General features: G+C 37.6%; 1 protein-coding gene across 8 annotated transcripts in view; it reads left to right on the top strand.

Moving 5' to 3' along the window:
• Positions 1-18514, top strand: part of LOC124719303 (large proline-rich protein BAG6) — a 240856-nt gene that overhangs the window by 77054 nt on the left and 145288 nt on the right. For all 8 annotated transcript variants that reach the window (XM_047248444.1, XM_047244970.1, XM_047248452.1 and 5 more), the window contains 2 exons: positions 7807-7969; positions 15114-15334. In XM_047248444.1, coding sequence (XP_047104400.1) covers positions 7807-7969; positions 15114-15334 — 384 coding nt within the window. The remainder of the gene's footprint in view (positions 1-7806; positions 7970-15113; positions 15335-18514) is intronic.

Raw genomic sequence — 18514 nt, forward strand, 5'->3', positions numbered from 1 at the left:
AGGTGCTTACTGCCATTGATTTTGATGCATTGTGCAAGCATGTAAGAGTCATTGAAATTGTTTCATGTTTGCAATAGGAGTCTACATTTGTAATGTGCAAACCACTGTGAGTGCATGGCAGGGGTTACTTCCCATTGTACCATTTATTATGGCTTTTTCCTGTGCCAGTCACTTTATGTATTGTGGGAACAGTGATTGCTTAGACAACTCTGTGCATGCTGTAGTTACTCTAATCTCGTGTTTACAGTGATCTGTAGAGGGGTGTATTATATTCTAGATTTGAATTTGGTTCTTGAAACTTACAAAGTAGGTTTTCATGGGATAATTTGCATTAATCTTCATTTTTTCAGTTCTTTCATCATATCTGTGAAACTCTCCCATAGATCAGACAAACTTCTGATCATTTGTGCTGCCCTTCTTTGTTTGTTATTATGTATTCTCCCCTGTTAGTCCCACATGCTTGAGTAACATTTTAAGGTGGGTCACATGATTGACTTGTAAGCAATCTCTTTTGTAGACTACTTGCAGTTTGCTATAATTCTATCGATGAACTGAAATTTGTCATGTGTTTTACCATGTTAAATGTGGGGAAAGTCAGTGTCTGGAATTGATACTTCCCTGTGCTTGGAGGGAAGTAAAACCCAAGAGATAATCAATGCCCACAAGTAGGCTGCTGTACTTTTCTTATACGATCTTAGTGTCCGTGTATTACACAAAAGGCATTTGTCTCTCTTTCTTTGCTGCAAAGGTGGTGATACAGCCAGTAACAGAGACAGGCAACAGTACAAATTTTAAATACTATAGATACACAGAGTAACTTAATTTTAAATGTTGTAATTAAGTGGATGCTAATAATATACATTTTCTCTTTCTTTCACTTACGAGTGACACAATTACTAAACACTCTGTTCCAAACAGCAAATCACCTACAACATGACTGCCTGTTGTTTTTATTTTACTGATTTGAAATAACATTCATTACATTAAATGATAAATTTATGACAGTAGCGTGTGTTTAAGTGTGCTTTGAGAGAGCACAAGTTCTGTTACTTAAAACTTGGTCTCAGTGTAGTTGCTGACAGTTTTAAAAACTTCATCATTTTCATAAACATGTGGTTAATTGGTCAGCTTTAATCACTTGCTTGTGTCACTGTTGGCCTTAGGATCACCTATTTGCTAGTATTACCATTTCTTTTACATAGGGATGATACGACATGTAAAAGAAAAAAATTGTCTATGCGTCTGGCAGTCAGATTTATTCCTGCAAATGTCACTGGTACATAACTTAACTGACAGCCAAGTTCACTGGTGTAATTCGTTAACAGATGTAGGTTGTTGTTGGATATAAAACTGCTCTTCAGTCTTACTTATAAATACATTATTCCACAGAATTAAAATACTGAGATGGGAGTCTGATGATTTCTTTTGATTGAACATAAAACCAAACTGTGTATGAAAAACGAAACCATGTTCTCCAGTCCAAATGTTTCATTACTGATTATACAGTGTTCGACATTGAATGGAAATTTTAGTGTAGTGGGAAATATTACAACAGAATTTTTAGGACAATATTTTATCAGTCATAATTAGAATGTTGTTAACAAAATTATTTATTGTTATTTTGAAAAATGCTCTAAACCCTTGACTGGGTAACTATATTTGGCATAAAATGAAAGGTTATTGGACACAAACTTCCTACAAATTTAGCTTTGACATTCTCCATGAGATACAAATCCTGTTATTTTAACAAGGTTTCAGAGCATTTTCATATTTTTGCAGTATTTCTGTGTAAATAATACTGATATTGTAACCAACAAATGAAGTTATTGTACATAAACTGTTTTGGAATTTTACAGCAAATACAACTAAAATAGAAATCATTAATTCGATGTATGACTTTTACTCTGTTTCGTATGCACTGTAAAATTTACAACTGTTTTGGTGTGAAGCAGTGGGTGCAGTATGATATAATCAGATATGCATGTTTGCTAAAATTTGCCTGGAGTAAAATACATCAAGCTAAGGAAAAATATTTGATGCATTTGTCACAGGAATATTTGTATTTGCAAACTTTTCAGCCCAAAACACCAAGCAGTTATCAGTCTAAAGCCGAAAAATTTCAGAATTTGAATCTAAATACTCATAATGCAGTAAATTGCTCTGTTATGACTGCACTCCACTGCAGAGACAACAAGTTAGTGATATAAATATGTGTGTTTCTTAAGAAGCCAGATTATTATAAGAAGCAGTGAAATGGTAGGGCCAAAGAGAACAAGGCTCAGTGTTATTGCCATTGCTGTTCATTCTATTTACGTTATACCTACATCCAATGTCTGACCCAAGGATACAAGTACTCCAGTATGCAAGTTATTTGTGTACTTGTACTCATAGTGATAGTCGTACTGAAAGCCAGCAGCAGATGGATAACACAGTGATAGTGTTGAGTGAATGGCTGAATGAGAACAGCTGTGACACATCACCTCATAAATCAGTTGTGTGCATGTATGAAGACATAGGCTTAACAAAACAAGGAACATAAAATTAGGACTCTTTTATATTCCCGATTGAGAATGGTCAAATACTTAGGTAGTTACATCAATCCCAAGCTAACATGGTCACATCGTATTAACTGTGTAATTAGAAAACGTGGAGGTGCCATAAATATCCTTCGCACTGTGACAGGCATTTGTTGGGGTGCAGCCCCAAGAATCTAAATTAGCATATCACATTTTAACACAACCCTAGATTCATCTGTTGGGGTTCAGCAATGCAAAGTAGCCAAGAGAAAGTATATATTGGAGCATTCAAGTTGTCTCCAATTAATGCTTTGCTGATGGAAGTAAATGCAACACTATTAGAACTACATCATTGTTAAATTCCTCTTAAAACATTTCCAACATGATAGTTTACTAACAAAGATTTGTGATCTCCGTACAAAATGCCATGCTGGCAGGTATTTGATTAAGAAGAAACTACTGCCCTAAGCAGAATTTTACATTGATGCTTTTTCTTTCTGTGAATGTCATCACTTCCCCAAATTTAAGCTGCTTCAGCACACCCTAAGCTAACATGATCTTGAAGCTGGATATCAAGACACACCTTCCATTCATCCAAAGTACGCTGAATGAGAAACTTTCAGCGAATAATATAGCAGAATGGTCATGTTAAAGACATGTAGACCGATGGATCTAAACAAAAAGGTGGAAGCACTTCGTAGAGAAAAGACTGATCAAGGAGGCAAATTAAAGTTTCTTGAAGTTGGGTCCATATTCACTGCAGAGCTTACAGAAGTTTTACAGCAATTTAAATACACTAAATAAGTGAAAGAAAAAAAATCATAATTTTATTAGATTCTTGTGTAACATTGGTGCTGCTAAAAAGCTAAGACGTCAAGAATATAAAAAATTATCCAGTATATCAAATTATAAGTGCAGTGATGGATCTTCGCTGCCTAAATAGGACATCCATTGTGTTGTGTGAAGATGCTCAGCAGAATAAAGGAAAATAAGAAAGTAGATACTGTGGCCAAGGAAGATGTACCGTATTTACTCGAATCTAAGCCGCACCTGAAAAATGAGATTCGAAATAAAGGAAAAAAAAATTTCCCGACTCTAAGCTGCACCTGAAATTTGAGACTCGAAATTCAAGGGGAGAGAAAAGTTTTAGGCTGCACCTCCAAATCGAAACAAAGTTGGTCCATTGTAATATGAGACACAATTTAGGTCGAATGAATGACGATACAGCTACAGTAGTTTGGTTTGAGTCGTAAGCTTAGCGGTTAAGCTTTACCAGGTAGCCATTGCTATGCGGCAGGCGCTCCGTCCGTATTTATACGGGTACCCTTCCTTTTTCACGTGCTTCGTCTGGTTTGAATCAATTTCTTATTTTGCTTTGATCTGATAAGCGCTGTTTTCTTTGTTATAGGTGTTTGCGTCACTCTAAGCTGAAAATGCATTACTGTACTGCGTCATGCATTGTTTGTCGCATTCTGATAGTGCGTGTTTACGGCACAGCTTGCTTTTGTGCGCGTTACCACCGCTTACAATTAAAAAAAGAGGAATCATCTCATTAGCGAAACAATGACAAGAGACTGCTATTTTTTGTTACTTACACTGCTGCTTTCTTTGATAATGATCAACAACAACCAAATAATAGACTGCGTATGATAGAACATGTTCTGAACGAGAGTTCGGCGAAAATTTTTCTCCGTTTGAAAATCTTTGCGGCCGCTTCTTTAGTACATCAAATTCTGCACAGAAATTAGTCATCTTAGATTCAAAAATCTAGTAAGTTGCCCTGCTTCATTTCTGACTATATCACTATTAGGCATAAGAATAATAAGAATATAAACATGACACGAAAGAATACATGGCAAAATGTTTATATTCGTATTATTCTTATGGTGAAGAGAATACTGCATGTGATTCACATTTCATCAGGTTCCTATTAGCAACAATCTCTTCTCAAAGGCAGGAAAAAATTCAGAATGTAGAGTTGGCCATATTGACAAACATCCCAAACAGTCTTGCTAGTCAGATTTTCGTAGTATATTGAAATTCTGCTACATTCGAAGATGAACAGTACGGAATTTGTATTTACTTCGTTGGATAATGTATGAAAATGCAGTGGTCGAAACTCGGGGCGGAGAAAAAAAACTCGTCTTCCACCTTTTTCTAAAAAATTTATTTACTGATGCAGAGGTTTTGGCGCCAGTATTTATCTTTGTGCCTACAAAGCATGCCTGTGTAGCGCTACATATATTCGATGGCAGAAGTTAGTTGTGGCGGCACCTACCAACATTTTTCAGAACTTCCGCTTGCTTTGCGCTCGATTCTAAGCCGCAGGCAGTTTTTTGGATTACAAAAACCGGAAAAAAAGTGCGCCTTAGGTTCGAGTAAATACGGTATGCAATGGTTCGATCAAATACGATATGCCACCCAACGATCTTCTTTATACTGTATATTGTATTGTATTGAATGAAAACCTCCAACGGTCTTAACAAAATTAAGGGGATACACTATACAGCAGTGATAACCTAATCTCCCACCACGTCCTTGGTACTAAAATGCAGATACAGCAGAAATTTTGTAGTGACAATGGCACGACTTTAATTCAGTCACGGAAGATTCCAGCAACATCTCTACTGCCTTAACATGATCACATCATCTTTGTGTGAATGCAGCAGTGAGAAAGAAGTTAATCAAATTTTTTGTGGCTACCACAAAAGATGTTAAGAAACTACAAACTAATACAGCATCTGGTGACCTTTGGAAATGCCTTACCAACAAATATTAAACCTCTTTTAGCAACAGAAGACATAAAAGTGTAAAACTTCGTGTAGAATTTTATAACAGAGTGTCAAGTAAGGTGGTAGTCATCATCAGTCTGGAGATGGATTTAATACGACTCTGAAAGCCCTGCATACTGGTTTAGCCTGTGCAAGGCTCTTCGTCTCCGAATAACTACTGCAGCCTACATCCTTCTGAAACTACTTAATGTATTCATCTCTTGGTCTCCCACCGTGATTTTTACACCTCACCACCCCACCCCACTGCTTCCCTCTAATACTATACTGGTGATTATTGAATGTCTTGGAACGTGTCCTGTCAACCAGTCCCTTCAAAAACACATTTCTTGCTATTGGCAGTCTACATTTCATAATTATCCTCTCCACTTTGGCCATCATCAGTTTTTTGCTGCCAAAATAGCGAAACCTATCTACTACTTTGTGTCCCGTTTTTTCCTAATACAGTTCCTTCGCTATCAACCGATTTAATTCAGCTACATTCCACTATCATTGGTGTGCCGTCTTCTTCTTCTTCTTCTTCTTCTTCTTCTTCTTCTTCAACTGCTTGCTCAGTGTCTAGACTGGATAATTTCACAAATAGGCTACAACCCCGTTTCACTTCCTTCTCAACCAATGCTTACCTTTCGTGCCCGTAGACAAATACCTCCGTCTGGTTACTGTTAAAGTTCTAAATGCCCATTTGTTACCTGTATTTTAGCCTCTATCTTCAGAATTTCAAAGAGTTTTCCAGTCAACAATGTCAAAATCTTTCTGTCTACAAATGCTATAAACAACTTATGTTTTCCATTTCCTTAACCTGTCTTCTAAGATAAGTTGTAGAGTCAATATTGTCTCACATATTCCTGCATTTCTCCAGAATCCAAACTGATCTTCCGTAAGGCTGTCTTCTACCAGTTTTTCCATTCTTCTTCTATAAAGAATTCGTATTAGTATTTTGCAACCATGACTTATTAAACTGATAGTTCGGTAAAATTCACATGTGTCAGAATCTGCTTTCTTTGGAATTAGGATTATTACATTCTTCTTTAAATCTGAGGGTGTTTCGCCTGTCTCGTACATCTTGCACACTAGATGGAAGAGTTCTGTGATGGCTGGCTCTCTGAAGGCTACCAGTTGTTTCGAAGTAATGTCATCTAAGCCCGGCTCCTTATTTCAACTTATTGTTCAATGCTCTGTCAAATTTTTCTCGCAATATCATGTCTCTCATCTCATCTTCATCTATACCCTGTTCAATTTGTGTAATATTGCCCTCAAGTTAATCTCCCTTGTGTAGAGCCTCTATATACTCCTTTCAGCTTTCCCTTCTTTGCTTAGGACTGGTTTTTCATCTGAGTTCTTAATATTCATACAACTGCTTCTCTTTTCTCCATAGGTTTCTTTAATTTTCGTTTAGGTGGTATCTGTTTTTCCCCTAGTGAAATATGCTTCTGAATCCTTACATTTGTCCTCTAGCTGTTGCTGCTTAACCATCTTGCACCTTGTCAGTCTCTTAGACATTTGTTTTCCCTTTCACCTCCTTCATCTACCACATTTTTATATTTTCTCCTTTCAGCAATTAAATTCAATATCTCATGTTATCCAAGGATTTCTACTAGGCGTTGTCTCTTTCATCTAATGGATGATCTACAACTGCCACTATTTCATCTCGTAACTTTCCATTCATCTTCTGCTGTATTCCCATCCCATTCTAGTCAACCATTGCCAAATGCTCCCTCTGAAACTCTCGGCAACCACTGTTTCCATCAACTGATGCAGGTCCCGTTTCCTTAGTTTCCTACATTTTTGCAATTTCTCCAGATTTAATCTAAAGTTCATAACCAACACATTGCACTGAGAGTCCACATCTGCCCCCGGAAATGTCTTACAATTTAAAATCTGGTTCCGATATCTGTCTTACTATTATATAATCAATCTGAAACCTTCTCGTATTTCCAGATCTCTTCCACATACACAACCTTCTTTCGTGGTTCTTAAACAAAGTGTTAGCTATGATTAAGTTGCGCTCTGTGCAGAATTCTACCAGGCAGCTTTCTCTTTCACTCATTTACTCCAGTCCATATTCCCCTACAGTTTTTCCTCATCTTCCTTTGCAGAAAAATCATTGATGATGCCTGAAGTAGAGAGGATATAAAATGTAGACTGGCAGTGGCAAGAAAACTTTCTTGAAGAACAGAAATTTGTTAACATCAAATATAGACTTATGAGTTACTAAGTCTTTTCTGAAGGTATTTGTATAGAGTGTAACCATGTATGGAAGTGCAGCATGGATGATAAACAGTTTAGACAAGAAGAGAATAGAAGCTTTTGAAGTGTGGTGCTACAGAATTATTTTAAGACTGGATTGGTAGATCACATAACTAATGATAATAATAATAATAATAATAATAATAATAATAATAATAATAATAATAATAATACTTTATTCCAGATGTATGACTATTTTTAAGTTCAATAATGGTTTTTAACAGTGCTAATTTATATATGTTATATTTTTACAGGAATACAAGCACCCCCTTCCTCAAATGTTTTATCAACCAGTCGTGTTTCATTGGCACGCAACATGCTCGCAAGAGCGTCTAATGTATTGAATCGTTTGGAGAATCCTCAGACTTCACAGGAAGAAACGTCAGAAACCCCACCAGGGGAAGACGAAAATGTGACGTAAGTTGAAAGTTACGTTTTGCAGTTGATCAACATTTCAAGTTTGGTTTTTTGTTAACTGTATGTTGCTAACGATACTGGAGACTGGACTAGTAATGTCCAGATTTGCTACAGCTAATCTCTAATAATTTTGTGCTGAACCTTCTTATTGAAAATATGTTGCTCCCAATAGAAGGTTTGCAAAATTTTAAAATCTTAAATAATCTAAAGAGTCTGTCATGCATATTTGTTTGTGGAGTATTTGTGTTGTTAATTTCTTAACCAGAATTGTCATTCAAGAGGCAAATTTTTATGAGTGCCAGTAAAAAAACTGAACTCCTCCCGAATAGGCCATGAAGCCCAATGGTACTGACTGCCCGCTGTTTCATCGTCAGCCCGTAGGTGTCACTTGATGCGGATATGGAGGGGCATATGGTCAGCACACCATTCTTCCGGCTGCATGTCAGTTTCCGAGACCTAATTATGAGTGCCAATAGTCATGTAAAGTGTACTTGAAACTGTCCTAGCTTTTGGAACTCTTCAGGGAGAAAAGATGGATAGGTTGGAGAAGATAAAAAGGAAAAGGCAAGTAACACAGCCACTCGGTCCCTCTTTCCTCCCTGATGAAGCAGTTAACAATAGGAAAGTTTTGTGCCTTTTTGTATGTGTGCATGTACAGCACCAAAAACTTTTCCTCCTGCAGAACATTGATGGCCAGCAAATGTCTTCTTTAATTACAGGATTGTTGAATGAGTTAGAAAAATGGCTGTTTCTCCCACCATCATTATGTTGCTTCTAGCGTCATATATATATGAAGATCATGCGGATTTTAGTGTAGTTGAAATTGAGGAAAAAATAGGCCTGGATACACCATTTTCATTTCAGAAATGATTACAGTGAATGCCGAAGCTTGAAGCAATAATGTGTTTTCAGGAAGTAAAATTTGTGTACCAAACTACAGCCTTTAATACACTGTCACAAATAAAGCTTTCGGCCAGTAAGGCCTTCATCGAAAATACACACAAATGCAACTTGCACAAACTATTTAGTTTGTGTGTGTGTGTGTGTGTGTGTGTGTGGGGGGGGGGGGGGGGGGGGTGGTGTATATTTTTGACGAAGGCCTTACCGGCCAAAAGCTTTGTTTGTCACAGTCTTTTTGTTGTGCCTGTCTGGTGACTCAGCATCTCTGCTACATGATGAGTAACGACTTTCCTTTTCATAATATTTTTACTTTCCATCCTGGATTTTCTATTGTTCGATTAGTCTTTATATACTTTTGCTTATTGTGGCAGCATCTGCAGACTATATAATAAAAATATTCAGAGAAGTTTAAGTTCAAAAGAAGTATCAAGAATTACAACAAGCACTAAAACCTTCAGAGTAAGCATTACAACTGCATTTGTGTCTATGGGCTGGAAGAGACATGTTGAAAAGCCATATACCATTGAATATACTACTCTGAATCAGATTTGCCTGCTGCAGCCATTTGAAAGTAATGAGTGTGAAAACTTATGTCATAACTTGGGTTGTTTTGAAAATCTGCCTTATGCAAACACAATTAGTTTATTTTTGATATACCAAGACATGCTTTGACACCTATGTGTCATCTTATATGGATCAGATTTTATTTCTGTAAACTGTTGTTGTTGGTGGTGGTGGTGGTGGTGGTGGTGGTCTTGGTGGTCTTCAGTCCTGGGACTGGTGCGATGCAACTCTCCATGCTACTCTATAGTGCGCAAACTTCATCTCCCAGTACCTACTGCAACCTACAGTCTTCTGAATCTGCTTAGTGTATTCATCTCTTGGTCTCCCTCTAGGGTTTTTACCCTCCATGCTGCCCTCCAATGCTAAATTGGTGATCCCTTGGTGCCTCAGAACATGTCCTACCAACCAATACCTTCTTCTAGTCAAATTGTGCCACAAACTTCTCTTCTCCCCAATCATACCCAATACCTCCTCTTTAGTTATGTGATCTACCCATCTAATCTTCAGCATTCTTCTGTAGCACCACATTTCGAAAGCTTCTATTCTCTTCTTGTCCAAACTAGTTATCGTCCATGTTTCACTTCCAAACATAGCTACACTCCATACAAATACTTTCAGAAATGACTTCCTGAAACTTACATCTATACTCGATGTTAACAAATTTCTCTTCTTCAGAAACTCTTTCCTTCCCATTGCCAGTCTACATTTTATATCCTCTCTACTTTGACCATCATCAGTTATTTTGCTGCCCAAATAGCAAAACTCCTTTACTACTTTAAGTGTCTCATTTCCTATTCTAATTCCCTCAGCATCACCCGACTTAATTCAACTACATTCCATTATCCTCGTTTTGCTTTTGTTGATGTTCATCTTATATCCTCCTTTCAAGACACTGTCCATTCCGTTCAACTGCTCTTCCAAGTCCTTTGCTGTCTCTGACAGAATTACAATGTCATCGGCGAACCTCAAAGTTTTTATTTCTTCTCCATGGACTTTAATACCTACTCCGAATTTTTCTTTAGTTTCCTTTACTGCCTGCTCAATATACAGATTGAGTAACATCGGGGAGAGGCTACAACCCTGCCTCACTCCCTTCCCAACCGCTGCTTCCCTTTCATGCCCCTCGATTCTTATAACTGCCATCTGGTTTCTGTATAAATTGTAAATAGCCTTTCGCTCCCTGTATTTTACCCCTGCCACCTTCAGAATTTGAAAAAGAGTATTCCACTCAACATTGTCAAAAGCTTTCTGTAAGTCTCTACAATATGAAATTTATAATAATTTAACTGTTGTAGGCCTAAGAATTGCAATAAAAACAGCATTCATCTGCAAACTATCCATGAAGAAAATTAATGCATATTTATCAAGAACTGTTTCGTGAATAGAGGGTAAGTGCATTTCTGTACTTACATTTTTTTCATTCTGTTGCATGTTTCGTTGGTGTCTTGATCAGCTGCTATTCAGTGCACCGTTTCAACACATTTTTTCACACAATTTTCATTCACCAGTTCATTTCACATGAATTTGCACAAAATGTGATCTGAGTCGAAACTTCTGACTCCATTCTCAGTGAGAGGTGTTATGTTATTGCCACTGCTCACTTGGTACTCGTTCGTCTTGTGTTTGTTGTGGCACTAATTTTGATTGTTTCATGAGAACTGGCATGGTGTGGCTGCTGGGAGAGGGTTTTGTGTGTGTGTGTGTGTGTGTGTGTGTGTGTGTGTGTGTGTGTGTGTGTGTGTGTGTGTGGAGAGAGAGAGAGAGAGAGAGAGAGAGAGAGCTGGAAGGAGGTTTCAGGAGGGAACTGAGAGAACATAAGTTTTAATTATTATTATGATTATTATTATTATTATTATTATTATTATTTTTAAGCTGTTTGAGTGGTATGTTTTATGTGGGGAGGTGCCTTTGTATAGTTCCTTTAGTGTTCCATACTGTGTTTTGTTGCACAGTGTTGTATTTTCACTCAGGACTATCTTCCCTTGTATTATTGCTTTTTGTATGTAGTAGTTCTCCTCTATTGTGAGTTTGTAATAGAGACTGTTGCTTTCTCTGAGGATCGTAAGATCAGTCTCCATGTTATTTGGGTGGTGGTTTTCTTGTATTAGGTGATCTGCAAAAGTGGAGTGTGTACTATCACTTCTTAGGGCTCTGAAGTGTTCAGAGTACCTCATTTTGAAATTTCTGCAGGTTTGGCCTATGTAGACTGACTGGCATGAACTGCAGGTTAACTGATATATTCCAGCTTTGAAGAATTTGTCTGCTGAAGTGTTCTTAGTGCTTAGATTTTTCTGTACTGTGTTTTTTGTGCGAAATGATATTTGTAGCCCTTGTTTCTTCAGTATGTTGCCGCCCACCCCATGGACAGTTTCTGTTACTGTATGGTAGTATGTGCCATTCTGAACTCTTTGTAGGGTGTTCCTGATACCCTGTGTTTGTCTGGAGTTTGTGGTCTTGGTTCTCTGTTGTGGCTGGTGGTTTGTTTATGGTTTGTTCTCTTTTAATGTTTTTTTTTATTTTTATTTTTATCATTTGTCTGTTGTTCCCCTTCTCTTTGGGTATTTGGTGTATTGTGTTCAGTTCCTGTGTGTAGTTGAGTTTGTCCAGTGTAGTTCTGTTGAGCCTGTGTAGCAGGTGTCTGAAACTTGAGAGTTTATGTGCTTGAGGATGGTTGGAGTTAATGTGAATGGTTGTACTTGTGGCTGCAGGTTCCCTGAAAATTCCAAAATTCGGTTTGTTGTCGATTCTGTGTATGGTGGTGTCTAAGAAATTAGTTTCATTTCCTCTTCTGTCTCAATGGTGAATTTCGTGTTTGGGTGAAATGTATTTGTGTCACTGTGTAATTGTTTTATTTGGGTGTCTGTTTCATCAATCAAGCAAATGATGTCTTCCACATATCGGTACCAGTATATAATCTTGTACTGTTTTCGATGTATGAGTCCAATGAATATTTTGTTTTCAATGTGGTTTAGAAATGTGTTTGCAAGTAGACCACTGATGGGTGGGCCCATTGATAGGCCATCTTTTTGTATATAAATTCCTCCTTTAAAGTGAAGTACTTCTGTTATAATCTTTAGGGTGGGTTCTATTTCATCTGTGTGTGCAGTACTGTCATAATGCAACAAAGTGCATAAATAAGAAGTTTTATACCAAATTGTGAAAAATGTAATCAGGATATACCTGATGCTTGTGCAAGTGTATGGAACAGTAACAGTAAGCATAAAATGTCTGACTGGTTTACACACTCTTGAAGAGAAAGGAAACTAACGATTTAGTGGAACATTTGAATTGACGTGCATCATGCATTACAATAGGTGACTTCAAGACAGTGCAACAGATATTGCCACAGAATTGACAAATGTCACTTGACATGTTAGAGACTCCTGAAACCTGTTGTTCATAATAGGATGCACAGAACACGCTGAATGAATGATTGAGATTAATATTGAAAGAATTGGGACTCAGCAGGGATAGTATTGACTAGCAGAAAGTGACTAGAACGGAAACAGCTAGAGCTGTCCTCAACACATGATCAATTTTTTTTTAAACTGCCACTGGGTAACATCTGGGGTACAAACTTCAGCGACTGGCAAAGTATTTGTCATCATTCATATGCCCCAAAGATTTCCTATAAAAGCCCAGGCCCAAGACAATGTATATAACTTTCCTCATTCACAACAGAGTGATCTAGCATGAATTCTTACATAAAGATCCAACTATCAACACCAGATTATATGAAGCCATTTCAAATTGTCCATTTTTACACAAGTGATATGTCTGACTAGAATTTTACAGGGAAGGAAAGTAGTCTGCTGTAATACAGTGGCCACGTACATGCTGCAATTGCTATAAGCAGTTCAGTTGTCGAGTGCCCTCAAAATGTTCTTGATATCAATCGTACTCCACAAATTTGATTCCTGCTGACAGCTTATGAATGTTTATTCAAGGAAATTCTTAAAGTTACGTTTTGCAGACATATTAGACACCCGAGATATGTGAGAATAATGTTCTGATTGGCCCCAAAACAAATCTAGGATAACAATTTCCAGCAGCTTTACAAAATTTGAAAAAGTTCAATATGGGCAGTGGGCAGTATGGGTAGTATGTTGGTATTGAATAGATATATTTTCTTAATGTTATTTCTTTCATTTGCTCCATGTACACTGTTCACCGAATCTGTAAATCATCTCGGTTTCAGTGTTAAGCTACAAGCAGTTCGTGCAGAATGGGAAGACATTTTATCAGCACATATTTTTTAGCCACACTCAAAGATACTGTAAGTGTATGTTACATGAGAAAGACAAATTTTAATACATCGTATGATATCTGATGTAGGGATTTGTAAGTTCACTGGTAGTGTGGCATTGCCGTAGGCACATCCAGGGAGCATGTATTTTTGCTGACAGTCTGTGACATTTATCAATATATCTATGTATGCTAATTTAAATTCCTGGTTGGAACATAATAAATGGTATAGGAACAGACAACTACTCACTCCAGGAATGTGATCTGCTGAATAGATGATGGCTAAATAAGAGATGAGATAACAAATTGTAGTAAGGAGTCTCTCTTTGTCATAAGCTATGTTGAAACATGTCTCAGTGTATGCCACTGCCCTTTCATCCCTATGAAAATTGGTACCTAAAATTTCCTACAGTTTGAATATTGCACCCAGTCAATAGTAAAAACTTCAGCTGTTAGGCACCTCTAGTTGTGTCTTTCGACTGCCAGTCTGCTACATGCCCTCTTTGTGAATTCATTAATGTGAGTGTTGTTGCCAATTTCTTTAAATTGTGTTCTAGCGTGTCTGCAAGTCCAGAAATAGCTGACTGGAGGGAACAAAGGATCTGCATAAAGTTCTATTCTAAACTCCACAAAACTGCAGCTGAAACCCTCTACATGCCACAAACAATTGTGCAAGTGCGTGAAATGGTCCACAATGACAGGAGGCTAACAGACCATGATGGTAATGATTGTGAAATAATTGGAATTTCATACATGACCTGTCAAAACATCTTAGCTTGTTGACGCATTCTACCTTATGAATTCGAACAGGAGACAAATTGCAGCAAAATCAGTTTTTGTCTTTTGATCACCAACCAGTCAGACCATTGGACTCTGATGTTCAATGAGTGCAGACCGCAGTTAAGAGATCATCCAAACTTCCTATCCAGAATGAAAACTACCAACAAATCATGGGTGTATAATTAAGACTTCAACACAAAATGGTAATTTTTGCAGTGGAAGACCCCATCCTAATGCCAGCACAAAAAAGTGCACAAAGTTCACACAAAATCAAGACGGTATCAGTTTGCTTGACATAAATTATTCCCGATTTGCCCCAATCACCACATCTCACCGGCTCACTCTTGCCACCATCCCTCTCCAGCTTGACCCACACTCCTCACTTCAACCACTGCTGCCTCTGGCTACTGGACATCAATGCCAAGTGGATTGCAGGGTCAAAGAATGTGTTGCAAGGCCAATTCTCACCTATAAAATTCACATTGCTATTGCAAGGGAGGATCTACATGGCGCGGATTGTAACTGAAGTTGAGCTACTTATGCTCAGCACAGTCACTGAATATGAAACAAAGATTTATAACTTAAATTTTATAAATTTTTAAATTTGAATGTGACTGATCTTAACACTTTAGAAGTATTCATATTTCTGTTTCAGTGCTAGCTCGAGTGCAGTTGGAAGCATCACTGTTACAGACAACGTAGGCGGTGGAAATCAGTCACTGCCATCAACTTTAGCACATGCCACTCAAGCCGCCACAGCGGCTGCTATAGCTGCTGCAGTGTCAGCTGCTCACGCAGTTGGTGTGCCTAACATTACTATTGTCAGAGGGGGTTCTGGCAGTGGCCAACAACAAGACGCCAGCATACTTGTTAGTGGTGGGTTACGATAGTCAACTTAGCTTCTGTCCAAGTCAAACATTTATTGTCTAAACCAGTGGTTGGCAAACTAAGGCCACATACAGGCTGAAGCATGTATTAGTGTGGTCCGCTGTTTCTCAGCTGTGTCTTATAATGCTATGCATGTAGTGACTAAATGCCAAAACAAATAATGTCAGCCAACATTAAGAGTGTAGTTTCCCTCTCAGTAACAAATTCTTACAGTAAAAATAATATTTTAAGATATACTTGATTTTAATTGACACTGGTAAATTTGGCAGCTTACCTCAATGGCAGAAGTGAACACTGCAGTGTTAGAGAACAAGAGATGTTTTGTTGCCTGCCTAAAAGTACTGACAACTCATACGGATCAAGTGCTATGAAATAATGTTGACACAGAAGAAACATGGATTTGTGAATGTGCATTACCGAGATGGTCATTGTCAGATGTGGTGCTTATTCGTAGCAAGAAACATTAAATTTATCAAGCCTATTGTAATAAAAGGCAATGAGTAGAAAAAGACATCAAAACATCTAGTAAATATTTGCAATTGTGTCAAATTATTGCATAATGGATTTCAATATAGATACAATTGTTGTTGTTATTGATCAGTTAATCATACACTCACACAGAAAACACAACGCTATTTTGCACGGCAATCACATTGCCACAACTTTGTGGTCATTAAAACAGAGCAGTCTACACGATATGTTCAGAATGATATCGGCTTTAACGATGAGTACTTTGGGGCCAGCAGCCAATGTATCATGCCATTGCTGTAACTAATCTTTAAGACACAGAGGAATTAGAGACATTGGCCGTGTGTGGGCAGTGATTTAAATCCGTGGGGAAAGTGGAAAATTTGTGCAGGATACAGTGATCATCGCAGCTGCACAGACTACCCTAGCACACCTATCTGATCCAAATTCTGAATTTATCTCATCGATCCAAATCAATGCCCCATGCAGCCATCTCTGATTCCTTTGTGTCTTAATTCATATTGGCTAGTGGATCAAAATGGTGTCTGTTCTTTTGGACATGTTACATAGGTTACCAATTAACAATAAGGTCCATACATATGTGGCTAGAGCTGCCACCGCACAATATCAGTATTGGCTCTTAGCAAAATAGTTTGACAACCACTGGTCTAAACCTTAAGTCACCCTCACATATGACCACATTAAAGGAAGTTTCATAGTTTTGTGTGAACTAAAAGTTTCTTTTAGTGTTTTTTTACTTCCTTTTTAGAAGCTGGTGCATTGTGGGTCCATTATTGTTAATAGATACAGTGGTGAACTTCGTTGAAGAATTATGTTTTGAAGATAACTTCAGTGGCAGAATTGTAGCTAGTTGAAGGAAATGTTACTCAGATTCAGCATTGCTGTGTAAAGGGTGGTTATTTTTCATGCAGTTACAAATAGGCTCTTGATTTGATTTCAAACCAACAGCAGTTTTTTCAAAATTATATACATTTTGTTAAGGTATAGTAATTAATGCAGAATTGTTCACTGTTACACTGTTCCCTGTACTTAAAACTGAAACGAGGGTTATCGTTTTGCTTTTAAGATTTGCATAGAACTGGAAAATAATCCTTCATATGTTTTCTGCAAACTGATTTTCTTAAATCAACTCTGTTACATTGTGTAGACTAGTTTATGAAACAAAGTAATTATTCATTTATATTTATCTTAGTGTGATAATTCACTGCAATTAGTCACTACATTTCCTTTTTGATAGCGCCCCTTTTCATGCTCATTTCTGAAGTAATTTTTTCCTGACATATGTTTCTGATTATTATTATTATTATTATTATTATTATTATTATTATTAATAGTAGTAGTAGTATTGTGACATAAACTTGAAATCCTGAGTTTATTTGAGCAATTTAATAACAAACTTTTGAAAAGACAAAACCTTGCTTACATCTGTTTCAGCACATTATAGTTTAATGTTCAGCCACTAGTATATCCAGTCCTGCATTTGTAGCCTGGCTGTTGTGTTTTGGTTGAGGTGTTGCCCAACTACCTATTGTATTGGAGAAAACACCTGATTCTCACTAGACTGATGTCCCTACAGGTGTTGGAGTTTTACTTAATTACTTATGCTGAAAAAAGGCCTCCATTTGTTGGAGAATTTGGTGTCAGTCCCATGAAATATCCACAGCTGAATCTAAATAATATTTGGTGTGTTCCTGAACACCTCAAAGACAAATTCAAAAGCGTGTGTATGCCAGACAGAGAGGAGATGATGTACGAGGGTGGTTTGAAAAGTTCTCGGAATGGAATAGAAAAAAGTACTAACATCACTGAAACTTCTTTTATTTTTCAATGTAGTCTCCTTTGTACATAATGCACTTGGTCCAACGATGTTAGAGTGCCTTGATCCCATCTAGAAAATTAGTTTCCTCCAGACCTGCAAAATAGTTGTCAACTCGGACTATCAATTCTTCGTTTGAAGTGAATCTTTCTCCACAAAAAAAAAAAATAAATAAATAAATAAATAAATAAATAAAAAATAATTCAGTTTTGGGAAGAGATGGAAGTCTGACAGAGCCATATCAGGTCAATAAGGCAGGTGTGGCAACGGTATTCTCCAGTAATTGTTTGCCCAGTGGGGAGATAATCTACAAATAGAATCCCCTTCATATCCCAGAACACTGGTGCCATGACCTGTCCCACCAAAGGAATTGTCTTTGCTTTCTTTGGTGGCGGAGAATCAGCATGTTTCCACTGCTTTGACAGTTTCTTTGTCTCGGGGGTATAGAAGTACACCCCAAGTTTCATCTGTGGGCACAAACCAGTGTAAAAAATCTTGCTCGTTTCTCCTAAAATGGGACAAACTGTTATAACGTCAAGTTGAACAAATATATTTCAAGGACGACACAATACATGTAAGTCACAGATCAAGTAAACAAAAAAGTAAGACGTGTGTACACTGTAACAGTCAAATCAAGTCCAAGTCTAGCGGACGCTGGTTGGCTGGCCGCTTAGGTGGCGCTGCTGCTGTATGGCTGGCACACAGTGCTGCATGTAGAGGATGCGCATAACTGTGCGGCGGCACTTTGAAAGATCAGCTAGTCACAACACTCACATTGTTCAGATATGCCCATTCTCATGTGTTTTTGATCCATTGTCGAGAGTCACGGCACCCATCTGGCATATAATTTTTTCATTTCTAAT

The sequence above is a fragment of the Schistocerca piceifrons genome, chromosome 1, assembly GCF_021461385.2.
Source record: "Schistocerca piceifrons isolate TAMUIC-IGC-003096 chromosome 1, iqSchPice1.1, whole genome shotgun sequence".
Taxonomy (NCBI): domain Eukaryota; kingdom Metazoa; phylum Arthropoda; class Insecta; order Orthoptera; family Acrididae; genus Schistocerca; species Schistocerca piceifrons.